Source organism: Schistosoma haematobium, chromosome 1 (genome assembly GCF_000699445.3).
Source record: "Schistosoma haematobium chromosome 1, whole genome shotgun sequence".
In the NCBI taxonomy this organism is placed as follows: domain Eukaryota; kingdom Metazoa; phylum Platyhelminthes; class Trematoda; order Strigeidida; family Schistosomatidae; genus Schistosoma; species Schistosoma haematobium.
Genome location: NC_067196.1, coordinates 44347558 through 44365235, shown reverse-complemented (window position 1 = coordinate 44365235; position 17678 = coordinate 44347558). Strand labels below are relative to the sequence as shown.

General features: G+C 29.7%; 1 protein-coding gene across 2 annotated transcripts in view; it reads right to left on the bottom strand.

Moving 5' to 3' along the window:
• The window catches only part of DCLK3_1 (Serine/threonine-protein kinase dclk3), a 48403-nt gene extending 31810 nt beyond the window's left edge, over positions 1-16593 (bottom strand). Inside the window, exons 1-4 of one of the 2 annotated variants that reach the window (XM_051218325.1) lie at positions 14726-16593; positions 11420-11835; positions 9908-10306; positions 2818-4170 (exon numbers count right to left, since the gene is read on the bottom strand). In XM_051218325.1, coding sequence (XP_051074177.1) covers positions 4144-4170; positions 9908-10306; positions 11420-11835; positions 14726-14825 — 942 coding nt within the window. In that variant the 5' untranslated portion in view covers positions 14826-16593 and the 3' untranslated portion in view covers positions 2818-4143. Of the gene's footprint in view, positions 1-2817; positions 4171-9907; positions 10307-11419; positions 11836-14725 lie in introns of those variants that run through there. The other variant, XM_035730765.2, reaches the window with a different exon arrangement.
• Between the last annotated feature and the right edge of the window lie 1085 nt (positions 16594-17678).

Here is a 17678-nt window from a genome sequence, read left to right as displayed (position 1 = left end):
AATCATTTTTTGGATTATTCATTACTATTTTCATAGAGAATTCTGCTTAAAATGTGTGTTAAGTTACCAATCATCATTATATTAGTTATTATATCATTGTTGACTGTACAGTCATAATTAAACCTTGACTGAAACAGAATTTATCTTTAGTGAGGAAGAATGTATTTGTAAAATCTCAGCGAATGAATTTGTAGTAAATCCAACGTTTCGCCTGGCAATCTGGTCCTTGAAAAAGCTTAGACCAGATTGCCAGGCGAAACGTTGGATTTACTACAAATTCATTCGCTGAGATTTTACAAATACATTCTTCCTCATTAATGTCTCACATTAACTCAGCGCTAAAATACTGTGAAACCATTCGTTCAAATTTAGATGTAAGTTCTTGTAAAATTTGTCTTTAATTGTTTTTAATTCCAAATAGAAATGTTAACATCACAAACATGTGCGCATCATTACCAACTTTCGATTTGATCATTCAAAATAAACTAAACATGGGGTAGATTGTTAATAATAAAAACAATATATTTGTAACTAAATTTTTCTGTTGATTGTCATATTACAAACATATTACTTTTATTATTGATCAACATGAATTAAACAAAATGATTAGTTCAATTTAAACACTTAATTAGTAACACAAATTTGAAATAAGTAATGCTGGGTTTAACTGTCTTCATTATCAGAGTCTTGTATCAATAAATCTATTCAATGAAAACACATAATCAACTTACTGATTTTAGTATCATTTAAAATCCTTTCAAAACTCTCTAATAAATCAAAGTTAGTGAGCATTAACATTATCATCATTTCGTGAATACGAGAGTAAAATAAACGAAATACTGATTTTTGTAAATGAAGTTTTAAGTAAGTAGTAAACAGTGATATATTCATCTAGTCCTCGTGTAAGTCTAGTTGTTATTTATCCTTCTATCAGGAAACTTTACTGAGTTATAACTATGAGAAAACGTTTTTTATCAATGCGCATGTCACTAATGTTCTACATTGTTTATGACCGGTTGCATATGTAAACAAACAATCAGTACCTGAGTTTATGGTAGTTGATATATTCATTCTACCTTTAGTGTTAACAGTGAGTACGATTTTATTATTTAAAAATATTGTATAAAAGTTCACAATCAAAAAATTAGTTTTCATCTACACTAAGTTGACATATCAAGCAGAATTACTTTATCTTCATCTAGGAAATCTATACTTCGTTAGATAGTTTACTGAATTAATATATCGTCTAGTTGTACAAATAACCTACTTATATGTTAATTTCAGGTTTTAATAATGAAATCTGTTAAACACATTTTGTAAAAAACACTTATCACGGGTAGTTTTTCTGATCTTTATGCATAGATTCCTATAATTTAATTACGTATTTCAATAAAGAATGTCTTACTCTTGTTTCTAATCTATCTTTCAGTGACTGTGTTGTCTCACTTTATTTTTATAAAATCGCATGTAGACAGACATTCAAGTCATGTGAAATAATCGATTTAATACTGATCTTGCCATATACGTTTACATGTTGTTTCATGTGGTTCATACTAAACCTTAAAATCAGATAATAGACTAATAATAACAGAGTAATTAACTGTTTTAATTCATTTAAAACGTCTTGCCAGTTATCATAATCGACCTTCAGAGATTCATATTAATAAACAAGTGTATTTTGGAGTAAAATGTCAGTGCTCGATATTGTGTAACATTTGACAACGTACAGAAGGTAAGGTTACAGTCGCTTCACTTATCAAAATCTCCAGTCTACTTTTCAAAATTATCACCTTCTGTTCCAGTTCGTCAAGATCAAACAGACTAGGGATTAACACTGATTAGAAGATTAAAGCTAAGATAAAGATAAATCTTTAACTAAATAGTTTTTCGATTTTATTAAATAATCCCTTTCACTGACTCAGTTGTTTTAAGTCTGTGTTAGATCAGTATAATGACTAATTTTATTGATATCCAAAATACTTTTAGAATTTGTTTTATAGCTTCTTTATCTTAGAACTGAACACACATATTAACAGTGTGTTTAAGTTTATGAACGTTAATTATGACCTATCTATTATTTTATTCACCATCTATAAATGTGCATTATTACTGAAAAATCCGGAAACGTCTACATACACTCTTTTGTTTTACATTTTATAAAAATCTTTTAAAAAATAAATATCATCCAAGAAGGTATTCAGTAGCTTGAGAACTTAAAACCTATAAGCCATTACAAAATGTGTTTATACCTAAGTGTAATACACATTGGGTTTAGATTTTAAAATGTGAAATATCTAATTATAAAACAGACCTCTTGATTTCTTTTGTTCTTGTTAGTTTCGAGTAAAACTAAGTAATGAAGAAAGCTAAAATATAAACTCTTACCTTAAAACAAGAACTTGATACCTGTCACTTTTGAAATCTATTGCTCACTTACTTTTTATAATAATCAAACTCATACATATAATTCCTGTTGGTGAAGTGATTACTAAAATGTCGCTTTCTGTACTGATTTCTTAGGATTAATATAAACTAGTTAAATGAAAAAAATGAGTAGTCATTAAGTTTTATTTACTTTTTCGATAGACATGAAGCAGTGCATGATTGAAGTCGATCAAAATGACTCTATAGATAAACATTCAAAGAAGTCAATATTTTTCTACTATTATATATCGTGAGACTGTTTCTATCGCGACTGTTTGATTGTTAGCATTAAGTAATTTGTGAATACATGATTTCGTAGTGTAAATGTAAGTAAAATCATAATTTCATTTTATGATTAATTCAATTATTCTTTTTTTAACATAAAAGTCATTCCTAATCTATAACCATGAGTTAATCATTAGCTCATTGTGTAATTTACCTATGGATAAATATTTAATTCGTTTATATTAATGATTTACAATATATATTACCAATAAATTGTTGAAACAATCCATTCTGTACTGGTGAATAACTCATTTACTAGTTTCTAATAAAACTAACATTTTAACATATGGAATTAGTTACTGTCATGTTAGATATCACCAGAGTAGTAACTATTAAGTTTGTTTTCATACATACTGATCATCATGATTGTAATTGGTAGTTCTATCAGGACTGTATCAGGACTCAATATAGTGTTTGGATCTAAAGTTGTTACATCATGTACTTATACTTGATATTATCCTGAAATAAGAGTTTGTTTACTTTTTAATTTTATACTGAAGACATTGACTGAAATCAGTGACAACAACACTTCTTTTTGAATAAAATTTTGTGGTCTAGATAAAGTAACATTGTGAGACGACCTTTGAACGAGTTCTAAGTGACCTTGAGAAATATTGGCCAATCAGAAAACAGCTGGTATACGGCAAAAATACATTATATAAAATCAAAGAATTAAAGTGGACACATTTCATTTACATGATTCAAAAACTTGTCAAGGTTAGGAAGAGGTTCAGAGGTTCTAAAATCGTAATTCATGTAGTAGAGGAAATCATCCATACGGCTACAGAATAGTCGGCCTCTGGAGCCACGATAAAGTCTCAAAAACTCTTCCAGCCTCGACCATATAGCTTCAATATTGTTTGTGTGCATTCCAGTTGTTGGGTCCACAAAATGCCACATATAGATAACGACAAAATGCACATAACCAAGTAAATGTAGGCGTCTGTAGATTCTCTAATCATCTGTATATATTGTAGCACCCGGCTGTCGCCAGTGATACTGGTGCTTTTTTATCCAGTCGTAGTTTGTCATAGTCTCAATCTGGATCGGGCGAAAAAATTCTGTTCTAGCAGACGTCTTCCTCCAACACATATTATATTGAAAGACAAAATTATTACGGTAGTCTGAATGAGGTACACAAGTCGTTTGATTACCACACTCACAAATAAACGAAATTTTAGTAGTCCCATTTGTTGTAGCCGCTCAATTATAACGTTTTCTATAAAATCCTCTGGGAACCAATCGTACGTGAGCATCAGGTACTGAAATTGGAGTCGTAACCTTGAAATCTCCCAAAACGCTTCTGATTGGCTCGTCCATAAATTATAGTCTCGCCTTTTCGCCTATTAGATTATAATAACTAGGATACTGTTTCCTCTGAAACAGTATTTTTTAAAAATCAATTTAATTGAAACAAATTTTTCTAAGTGAACTTTAACCGTACTGATGTTTATTCTTATGCTGAAATTAGATGTAAAGAAAGCGAAAAAATAATAACTGGCAATTTATGTACTCAATTATAATGATATTCAGCATGACAAATTTTAAAACAGAACATTGGTAAAAAATATCGGTTAAAATCCCTATCACTAATCAATATTTGAAATACAATATGTAACGAAGACATTTCTTATTAACAGATGTATTAGCAAGCCATCTATTGAACTTTGTTAAGGAGCGTGGACGACAAATAATCATGATAACGTCCTAATCCAAAAGATTATAATACGAAGTTATATCGTATAGGCAGGAAACAATATAAGATTCTATTACCTCCCTAGAGTGGGTATAATTAAAAAGAATGTAAAACCGCTTTATTAAGCATATATTATTGTTAAATAAATGAGCAAAGCTATAAAATATCTTTTCCATACTTTTTATATTTTCTTGAAAAATGAAACAACCGATTTAATATTAATTAAAATTTAATATCTAAATATGTATTATTCATTCTAAAAATCTAATAATACTATGAAAACAGTCCAGTTTCTTATGGGAAAAGCAATGAATTGATCAACAAACTGTACTATTAAAGTGTAAGTATAAATAAACATAATTTATATGTTATTGTTTTCTGATACCTAAAATAATTCACAAATTTTAACAACAATATACATAGTAGATTACTTTGAACATAATTTTACCAATCAAAACTCATTGCATAGTAATTGTCATCACTGAATAACACTAACTGTGGAACTACTCAAAACAAATAGATATTTAAAAAATGTTTTGCCCTACTTTTTAACTCCATTCACGGTTAGTACATTTAATCTACACTAATAAGAAAACCTTCATTAGTACGTAAGTCATGCTTGTAAAGATATGTGAGTTACTGGTTTATTACTGCATATAATTATAGATCGGCACAATGCTCTCTGGCTTACTATAAAGCATAATTTCGTCTCATTGAATGATGAAAGTAACATTTAAATTACGTTTCCATTTAATACTTTCCCGTTTCATCCTAGTTATCAATAAACAAACAAAACACTAACACGTTACTCAACAGTCCTTCTAAATGTTTCTTTTATATGAGCATGAGCGTTAAAATTAGTTTGGAATAAGTTTCAGAAAAAAAACGAGAAGTAAATGTATAATTTTATAGAACATTTAGACCTTGATACATTTTTTTTGAAAAAATCTTTAAATCTGCAGAACAAAGCACTGATCACATTATTTCGTGAACATATGTAAGAACAATGTTTCTTTTAATTTCTATCTTAATTAATGAGTTGTTTTTTCTTGAAAATTTCCAATACAACATGCACAGAAATCCCTTGATCATAAGATATATCGACAAAAACGTTTAAGTATAAAATGTATCGTTCAACAGAAAATACATAATACATTCTCTTTAAAATTATTTGTTAACCATGAATAAGTAAATTACAATGAGGTAATAATTCGTTTGAAACTCATTATATACATTTACATCAATTGATTTATTCATAAGTTATGCCATAAAATACTACTAATCTATTCTTGTATATTTTTTCACAAAAATCCATTCATATATTAGTTATTTCCAATTGTTATCGTTAACTTGCTTTAAACAATTCCTTTTTTTTTAAATAGGAAAACTATTCTTCTTTTCAAACGTTCTTTTAATGCAACATCAATATATAATCATAGGTTGTATCTTGTTAAGGAATAGAATAATAATTATTATTATTAACAATAATAGTAATATGTAGAGTAAAGGGAATATAAATTCTCTGTAGAATGTAAAAAAAAAGTAATTTCAGTGATAATAATGCAAAAGTTAGCATTTACTGAAGTTTTTTAATTTTATTTAAAGTTTGAAATTTATTTGTTCACATAAACTCAAAGAAAATAATAAAAATGGTTGGTTTTATGCTTAATAGGTTGGTTGGTTGGTTAGTTGATTGTCAAAAATGTCATAACTATCATGATCACTATTAATGCTTGTTTGTTTTTCTTTAAATAATATTAATTATATTAGATAAAGTTATGGAAGACTGAACAAAGGGAGAGGGAAAGATGGGAAAAAAAACAAAAGAGAGTGTGCGTAAAAACTCAAATGTGAAATGTAAAATAAAAACAGAAACATTTTATCAGATTGTAAAATTGTCCTAGAAATAGAATATAGCGATAGAAATAAATGTTATTATTGTTATTACAAGTGTTTTAATCAATCTCTATTGTTTACGAGTGAAATTTCTAAAAGAGGAAAGCAATACTATTTTAGTAAATATTTATTATTAACCTTTTAGGTATAGCTTTTATTTTGAGGATCATAATAATTATTATTGTTAGCAATGAAATGCCTAATATATTTTATTCTGTCTCCATGTAAAATAGCCGTTAGAATTATTTGCCCACCTTTTTATCACTTCTCCAAAAATAGTATATTTGATTCATATAGAATCCTCAAATAATCACACATAAGAGTATTTATATAACGAATAAAAAAAAGATTAATAATGAAAATACCTACAAACGCATTTATTAGTACTGTTACAGCTGAAGAGAAAGATGAAAGTTCAAAATTTACCCAAAATGTCTTTATTTAGAAGTGTGATGAATATCCAAAACAAATTTGAATGTAAAAGATAGTGTGAAGTGTACAATCAGATATGAGGTGAATTGTTAAGTGGATAAGTCTTTTTGCCTATGAATCAATATGTTCATCTTTTTAAGTACTTAAATATATATGTATTATGTATTCTGTACAAACACATGTATCTACGATACCTTTTTCTAAAAAATGTTACGATCAGTGTGTTGGTTTTATTTAAAATAAAACAAAACATTGATGTCAATAATTCAAAGTACTTAAAGTAATATCAAATTATTTATAGTATCATTTACCACTAGCTTTCTTGAACTCGGTGAACCTTGACAAGGAGCGAATGTGCAAAACAATCAGCTTACAAAGGTTAGTGTTGTTCTGATGTTCTATGTAACTCATTAGATCAAACTACCTACTGGCTTTGTTGACAACAATACTGTTTATGACGTTATACAATCATAACTAACGTCATAGATAAGCATCACGCTACATCGGAATTTCAATAAATCTTAAAATGTTAAACGTTTGATTTCATTCAAGTTGTTTAAATATTATGAGCTTGTTGTGAAACATAGAGTTTCCAGGTTCAGCCCCAGAAGTACTGACTTCAAGTGAAGACCCACTGAATCATTTTAAAATAATATCGATACTTATGGTTATTAATACAAAACAAATGTCCTTTCTGTTGTGCGGAATAATAATTTTTCATGAATTTATGTGTATTATAGGTTTACTGACTTTGTATGTGGGACACGGTTAATGAAATTTAGTACGACTGTTAATTTGGTCATTTAAGTGTATCTTTTTGTATACAAATAATGTTATTCACTGAAATGTTGAAATTAATGAGAAAACACAGTAATGGATGAATCATCAACATTTCCCAAAAGTCCTCACAAATAAACAGTAAAGAAAAATATTTAATTTGTTATACTTATGATGTGATAGTTATTTAATATCAAATTTAATAGTAAAAACTTATATTAAATAAGCTTGATAGTTGTCAAAGATAAACACAACACAATGATTTGTTATCAACTATTGACAAATGTTATGTTTGTCTAATGGTTAGTGGCAACGTCTAAGGCGGCTGATGTGAGTTTGGATCTCGTAAAAAGTATCAGTTGTATTGGGATTCGAGGTACGCTTTCATGGTGAATCCCAATCAGTATGAAACCTAGGTTTAGTGTTTCCTGTAGAATACTTCCAACTATCAAAGAAGTAAACTGTTTGTATTTGTTTTATAAAACGAAAATCTGCATATCTTGCCATAAGCTTCAATCTTTACAGTTTTATTGCTACTAATTTAAGATGAAATCACTGTTAGTGTAACTAAAATGTTCAAAAAGATTCTTTTATCTATGATCATAATTGATGTGATACTTTTTTATCACCTGTAAATATTACAGTGGACTGTTGTTTCTCTATTTTAAATTATTTAAATTTATGTAACTGAATTGTGTATGTTATCGTTAGAAAATTTAAAACTTTCCCCATTAGATTTAACTAAACTGGAAGCTACTGACGAATTTATAAAATTAAAAAGAAAGTTCAAGTATGCTTGTAATTTTCTTAGATGCAAATGTAGTGTGCACTACTTATATACTTAAGTAGTATATAACGATAGTCTGTACGATAGAATGTAGTTCAGTAGAAGATCGAGAAGGAAAGAAGAGGAACAGGAAGTAATCGGTATGAAAATGCTGGAACAATGAAATCTGAGACGATGGACTGATACTTACAAAAGGAACGGTCAAGTTAGAGACAATTGATTGATACTTTGCAAATCAAATATTCACCGTATGGTTGTCAGATCTTAGTGAGATATTCTGTAATTTTGTATTCAAATACATTCGATTGTCTCCACTCGTGTTCTTGTTCACTACACAATTGATAATAATAATTACTATTATTATTTTTGGACAAGTTTAATAATGCCAAAAATTTGTTTATTTTTTTGTTTCTCTCTGATTCTACATATTAGTGATATTTGATTTTTCCTTTTACGTTCCAATTTATTTTTCCGTTAAAAGTATGAGTTAATTAGTGGATCAAAGCGTTAGATAAGGAATACATAAAAGTTTATTTCCATGATTTCTTATTATTCATTAAAGAAATTCCAACTTCTTTAATTTATCGGTATTTATTTTAAATTCCCCACCTTCATAAACACTTTTTATCCAAATAACCTACCTTTTTAACATTGTCTCGAAATTGTTTCAAGAAAGTTGACTTTCCAACACATTAGATAATAGTTATTACGACAGAATGTATTTTATAAAATTGTATATAAAGTTATATTGTTAAAAATAATAATAATGTGTATGTGGGTTTCGAGATCGTCTTTGTAGTAGACTGTCTCGAGCTCAACCTGAAGGTCCTTGGTTTGGTCTCTGGTAGGATCATGGATGTCTCGAAATACGAAGAATCATCTATCTAGTTTTACATTTTATTTAGTGATTCTTTAGTTGAAGTCACTTTGTGATTAACATTGTTTTAAATGTTAACTGCTTTCTACAATCACTCAACCAATATGCATTTGTGTACAAGTTATCTTTTCTAAAAGACGGTGTCCTGTGGTATTAAAATTGTTTCTTTTTTACATGCACCTTAAACACTAATTCTAGTGATTTTCACCCCATTGGTTGAAATAATTACCAAACATCTATTTTTCATTAAATGATTGGAATCTACTGGTAGGTTGTCGTAAACCTAGGTTTCTCCAGTTTTGAAAGAACTGATAGTTACCGTAAAATTTAAACTCGCGCAACTTCTGTAATCCAAATATTTTGCCAAGTTTACACACCGTCCAAAAATAATGTTCTCATTTTAATTGTTAACTAAATGTCCCTGGCCGCATTTGTACTTCAATTCTTAAGCATCTGACCGTTAGAAGATATACGTATTATTATTTTGAATCTCAAGATAATTTATTAATAACTTGTATAAAAAATTTAAACAATGATATCTACATCATTTAGAGCCAATCGTCTGAAAGAATCTGCACCTTATCGATTTGCAACTTGTTCACCTGCACACTGTTTTGCAAAAATAATTCAAACCATCACATTTTGTTTGGTCGGGTTTTATTATATATGGCTACACTAGGGTTTGACGTTTAAAAAAAGTTAAAATGAATTTAGATGCCAACATTTAACATACTCTTATATCTTCTGGTTTTAGTTCCGCAGCATTATTCTTTACAGCATTACCATTTCTGTCCCAATTTGAAAGTAATCCATAGTGAAATGATTGTTGACAATTATTGCAATTCACGGATTGGTGAGTATAATCATTAATATAATTATTAGTCCTAGTAGTAGTATTATCCACATTGTTACTTTTGTTCAATTCAGTATGAATATTTCCAAACATTTTATGGAATCCAGACGCAATGAAAACCTTGTCCTTACGAAATAATTCATTCACAGATCTTATTTCGCGACCAGTTAATGAATACAAATTTCTAATAGGATCATTATGCCAGCGTGAACCAAATGCTTCAGTTAGTTCGCACATTACTTGACCCAATGTATGCACCGATCTTCGAGCCATGATAACCTTCAGTGTACAGAAAAACCATTTTAAAACAAATAGCAGTTATTACGACATTACACGACTTATTTATTAATTACATACAGAAATACAACAAATTATACTGTTTAAACAATTCATTTAATACTGAAAATAGAACCCAGCAAGAAATAGGTGTACATATAAGATAATATAAAAACTGTAATTGTTCAATAATTTGAAATTCTAATGAATAATTTACGATGGTTCTTAAAAACAAAATCACATGGCTTAAAAACTTTAAACTACTGTATTTACTTATTATTGTAATAGCAAGAAGAAAAAATATATAAGAAGTTTCGTATGTTAGTGTGTGTTCGTATAGTAACTGAAGATCATGGTGTGTGATAAATAATGATGGGCGTGTGCACACGTCTTATCATTCAAAAAGCGTTGACAATACTTCATTCAAAGACAAATTTCTTTATAAGTAAATGGTTCTAAAGATCGTTTCATTTACGATGGCCCTGGTTACCTCTATATTACTGTATTTCCCTCTACGTTTAATTTTATAGTGTCTCGTTCACTGCTTTATGTCCATTTCTATCTATACATCTCACGTTATCTTCAGCTTTTTACTCCTAAATACATTACACTAATATTTATTTATTTCGTTCGCCATATGATCCCCTTTAATGAATCCTTATTATTATTTATAATGACTTTAGATATACTTCTTGAGCAATAAAATTAAGATCTCCCATCTTATAGTTGTGTTTTTGAAATTTAGTCTTTCATATATTATATGATTTTCAACTTAATTATTCATTTACTGATTATTAATATATTTCATTCATTACTGCAAAGTTCACTTTCACTAATTATACGTATGCGTACTAATATACATCCGGAATTCCATATCTTCCGTTTTTGTTAGCTTCAATTTTCTAAAGCTTCTCACTACCGGATGAATGTTAACATAATACAAATCGGGGTGCAAATAATTATTTCTAGTTAATATATCATTTTATTTGATAAATTACATGATAGATGTATTTTTTTGTTTTCCAAATGATTTGTGTTTGTAAATACTTTGTCACAATAAACTCATTTTAAAAGGATTATTTTACAGAGCTTTATACCAAATATCTTTGAACTTACAGTCAAACTTGTACGTCCTTTCCCACCAGGATTACAACGTACAACAGTTATTCTGCGTCCGCCGTATTTTTGATTGTCAGTTGGTAAAAGGCGTAGTATTTTTGTTATTTTTATTGTGTTTTTATTATTCAACGTTTTATCAGTATTGCGATCATTGTCAATTAATTGCCCATCATAACCAGGGACACGAGAGACTTTACTAATATCTAATTTATTTGTGACACTACTGAAGTCCTTGGCATAAAAATTATGTTTTACAGATGAGGTGATTTTTAAGTTCGTGCAAATATTATCACGATGATTGATTTCAGGTAATATTATTTTCGATATGCGATTCGATTTTGTTAATTCTTTAACTTTAGGCCTCTTAAGTAACGGATTAATTTTGGATAAATCATTCATTTGTATGTTTAGATCTAAAATACACATTTAAAAAAGTATTCGCAAAATTGAATGCTTGTGAATAACTTAATGAATTATAAGTAGTTTAAAAACGTATAACATTTTATATCATAACACTTGATCAAGACATATATAAATATGGTGTTTAGGAAGATGTGTTTGTCTCAGTCTGACACCTAGAGAAATGAATATCTGCTTTTTCAACTTTAGGAGTTTTTGACACTTTCTATCCATGAAATTAAACGATATCGAAGTCACGGTATGAAGGTTTAATGCAAATCATATTTTTGCCGTTAAGTCAAAACTCCATGGATTACATCTCAAACTTCAACTAATTCGTGACACAGCATAAGCATCATCTAGTGTCATGAAGAAATATCTTCTTTACCCTCAACCTGATGGTACTGGACTCTTTCCAGTATTCGTTTGTGGATGTGCAAAACCGAGGAATTCTAAACAGAAATGTACAACATAGCCACTGCTTTTCACTGTTCAATAGTTCTCCACAAAATGTCAGTCGAATAGAAACTGCTTAATTTTCGAAGATACGCTTTGAGTGGGTTTCTAATAAACGCAAATGAATATATAATTCAAAATCAAAAATATTCGTTGACAGTTTTATTTTATATAACATATTATGTCGTGATTTGATCACTCATTATTCAAGAGATCTGACTTTTCACTTTTCAAAACTAACTTGCTTTTTACATATCACATTTGGAAAAAAAACCTTGACTTTTAATGTCCATTTTCTTGCACTAATATTTTTGTAACATATGTCTATACAAATCGACAATAACTTTGAAAAATATTAAATGAAGTACACATAAACTACTATATTTGTGAATATTATCAAGTAGTAGGATTCACGAGGCTGGATCCACTTCACTTGAAACTCACCAAATGGATATGTGCATATCTTTATCTCGATGTTCATATTGGGATTCAGATTCAGAGTTTATTACTTTAAACATCAATTATTTATCCACCAAAATATGGTCTACATTTTCCTGCTATTGAGATTATGAACTTCAATCAATCAATCGATCTCTCTCAACAAGTCTACACCCTGAATGGATGTTTTGATATTATGAGGTGAAAAAGTTCGAGTAAATTTTTGGTAGAACTAGGCTAACACCTTGAATTACACTAGCCTTCACAGTACAAATCTACCCTAAAACCTGTTTTCATGGGTAATAACGAGACATTTGCTTAGGTCACACGTTTACCAACACATAATAATTAAAATCCAGTCACTGATATCAACAGTGGGATGATGCGAACCCTTATTATTAAAAATAAGTGGATAAAATAAAATTTCGAAAGATCACTCTAAGTGTCATAAATACATTAGGAAAAAAAATGCTTTTAGATGTTATTGTAGCAAATATAATAAAAAAACTTAACTGAATACCACCTAGTTGTAAGGAAACTATACACCGAACTAAAAAAGATGATTACTTGGCCCTCACATACTTTTGGTAAACAAGAAAAGAAAAGCAAGTCATAAACATACATATCAATAACAAAAAATTCGGAAACGCAAAACGACGAAATTATGCGGATTAACTAAAAGGGAGTGGAATACAATTTAAAAGATCAAGCGTTTATATGTAAATACGCTATCATTATGTTGATCAACTAGCACTTAATACAACAATATGAGGTACAGATTTTTGGCTTGAGGCAGTCATGAATAAACATTACCTTAAATATTATTTATTTCATGTCTTCTCATGAACTTCTTGAGACTTAAGACAATGGTGGCCTATTCATATATGAATCATTTACATTCTTCAGTTACAATCAAGATGAATTATTACTTTAAATGATAATACGATTGATATGAAGTAATTAAAACTAGTGACAGTGACTAATTATTGTTCGATGAATTACTAATTGGGTGTTTGCTGACATCATAATAGATGAGGCAGTCAAAAAGAACAAAGATAACTACTTCTAGTGGGTGTGTAAACAACGTCTCAGTGTAACAGATAAGAAATTAGCTGATGATGGTGATTTTTTATAGTGGATGGGTCAAGAGTGAAATAACAGTGCATGAAATTGTAAATATTGTATTGTGTCTTCGGCAGTATATATCACATTCCTGTCAAAAATAGTCATTCACGCAAATTAACACCATGCTGATCCAAATAAGTTGGTACCTTTAGCGATACTATTTTAACTATCATTTTATTCCAATATACATACAGTGACAAATAAAGTTGAAATTATTTCTCTAGAAATATAATTTAACTTTTTTCCAGAAACTGATGTTTAAGAAAGCAAAAACACTATGAGAGTCAATTTCTAATATCAGTTATTTACGCACAAACAAATATTCACAAAAACAGTTCGAAAAACACATATTCAGACATCATAATCAACAAACCTCTTTTAAGTAGTAAAGCACGAGTCATATATATATATATATATATATATATAGTTTCATAGATCAAACAGTTCTATACATTAAATGTTTAAAGTAAAACTAATGGTAAACATAATTCCGACGAACACAATACTATATCGCTGACCCTTACGTAGTGAAGCAAAATGTAGACGGTATCACTGTACATACTATTTTTCTAAGACTCTTGAAAAATGTGATTTATTAACAACATTTTGACGATTATTTCTCACCCCATACCAACTTTGCTTCCAAACTAACCTACTTTTTAATTTTATGGCTATTTAATTTAGTCGCTTTCTAAATATTTAATTGAATGTAATAAACATTTATGCCTCAAATCTAGTCCATTTTGCAATTATATGTGTGAAAATGACTCATTATATCACTGATGTTTCGTAAAAATACATCAAAAGTTCGTCAAGTAAAACTTAGATAAACACAAACGTCGGAAAACAAAGGTTACAAGAATTATGTAGACCTGAACTACATACCTATATCGTACTCGTGCCGAGTTGAACAGAGGTTTTGGGTCTTTAGATAAAGTTGGCAGCCATCAACCTGATACCAGTAAACCCTTTTGGAGAATGTCATTGGATTCTTTCGTGTTTAAACTAATAATTTGGAAGATAATTTAGAGTATTTCAAACTGGGATGCCTACTGCTACACTGCAAGTCCAAAATGAGTTTTATTTCTACGATGCCACAAATCATGATCAAAATAGTGCAAAAACATCTTGCAGATAGCTTTAATGATTGAGAAACTGACGACTGTTCTGAAACTTATTGTTTGATATGATCAATATTGAGATTTTAAGCCATATTGTGCAGTTGAAGTATATTGTAGTTTAATCAAGATACACTCCTTTCCTAGTTATCCGGCAACATTATTTAGTCCTGCCCGAATTGTTGCGATTTAAAATTTATCTTTTCAAGGTAAATACTTACAGAACGATTCTGGAAATCAATTGTTTTTGCCCGATAACATTTTATTGTTTGGTTTGTGATACTCAAAGACATTGTCGAAAATCAAAATGTCATTTTTCAGAGTATTGTAATACTGTACTTCATGGCGACATTTTCATTCTATGTTTCTGTTTTCACTTATGGTTAGTATAAGCGAAATATAACGTCAACTACAGTAACTCTGCAAGAATTCTGTCTTTTGCTACGTATAGGATACATACCATCAGGTTAAACTATGGAATTTCATATCGCTTGTTCGTCGGTTACTCGGAAAGCATAGTTTCTTGACCTTAAGTCGTCGTGAATCTTGGTCTTATTTTAAAATATGTTATTTCTGCGAAATAAGAACATTTTGTAGTATTGAATGACTGCTGACATAAACAACACTTCCAGTTACTTAATTAAAAACATTAAAACTTTCACATAAGCACACGACTACTCTCAATGTAACATAACTTATCTAATTATACCGTATCCTTCAAGGAAAGCTTTGTGGCCGTTCAAATGTTTTGAACGGAAGCTCCATCATTTCCATCAACAACTACATTGAATCATCCCAACGGCTTATGAGTAAACTAGAAAACTTCATTGACTAAATCTGTCATAGAAACGACATGATCTTTTAAATACTATTAGATAACTTTATTCAAACTTACCACTGTGTGTTTCAATATGGATTAATCAGACATTACGAAGACTAAACATGTCCGGTGACAATCCCCAAATTTTGAGGATTTCCCAAAAATTTCCCCAAAGTTGGGAGCTTGGGTTAATAGGATATTCTACGTCATGACGGGAACAATTTTCTAGAAGAACAACTGTAACATGTTAAATCAAAAATAAAGTTTTGTTGCATATATCAAGCACGATTATTTACCGTTGCAATGATAAATGAGGAATTTATTCAACGTTATAGTATCAAACTTGCAAGACAATAGAACTAACCCTTATCATCTGTTTTCCCCAGTAGGTATGAATTTTTCAATTTTTGAAAAGGTTCATTACCAGCGCATACATAAAGCCCACCACTACAAAGCTGTGATACTGAGTGCACAGAGTTTCTACCACGTGGAGTTAGAACTCTTTTGATTTTTTGGCCTCTTAGCAAAAACTGTGACAACTGGAGGTTCAAAAATTCTAAAAATCTTGTAAATTCGCCATACAATTTTGAATCAACGAGTATCAACTTCCCATGAAAAGAGGAATTCCCGTTTATCAAAAATATTATCCTTTTTACATCAGCTTTCTCCGACAGTTTTATATCACAACTCAGATTGCGATTAAAGGTAGCATGACTTTCATACATGAGCACTTTGAAGTGAGAAGATACTAGACTCAGTTGTTATCATTATTCACTATTGAAGTAAACATCCCGAAATCTCAAAAAGAATCTGTAGTGTGCAAGAAGTGTTCTGATTGACCTAAAAGTTTTTGACGCAGATAAACAAAATTTTCGAAATACATAATTATATTAGAAAAGGTGTAAAAGCTGATAAATCGTTTATTTTTGTGTTTTATACAAATGATTTAAGAGGAAAAATCACCTTATTAAGAGTACCGGAATAATTAAACATTAAGTTTGATGTTACATTCTGACTAGCAATGCCTTTCCAATTTGAGCTATTTGAGCATGTAACAGCTTGTGGCCTAATGTCGATTCAATGTTCTGTTAATGGACGATGCAGCAGATTCATAACTACTTTATATTATTTTACTTCACAGTAATTTACAAAGGATATCAATGTCAAGCTACGGACAGCTTTTCACATTTAAGTCTGTGGCATTTTAAATTGTAATGATCGTGATCACCATAGTTCCTAAATTGATTACGTCAAATACAAAAGAACCCAATCACAGGTGATGATGTCATTGAATAACTTCGCTTTCTCTACAGAACAATCATATACAACTACTGGAAGAAAGATGACGCGTTGGCTGTCCTTACATGACAGAATCCAAAACCGTTCCTAAATAAACCCGTAGATTGTAAATTATACTTTCAATTTGTATAGCAGGACTGTTGAGGCAGTTTTAAAGCGAAAAAGTATATCAAAGCTTGTTATTGTCTCATCCAGTACTATTTGAAATCAAGGAATATATGCATCTCCTTACATCAGTCAGAATATATTGCACGTAGGATAATAAGGAAGATCTTCGCTACGTCGTTTTGTATAACTCATCACTGATTATCCGTAGAGTTATTGAGAGGTCAATTTATAGCAGGACAAACCACGAATGTTATCTGCTACAATTGAACTAGACAGTAAAATTGGGGGAGAGTCACTACAAACTCCGTATAAATGATCGCACGATACTGATTAGATTAGTAAATAAATAACTAGGCACAAATTCATCTTTACCGTGGTGTAATGTTTAAAAATGTAAGTTGCTTTACTAGGACACTCTGAATTTTTCACTTTTTGGTGCATGCTTCAGCCTCCGACATAGGCTATTAAGGGATTGCTGTGGACTCTAACAACC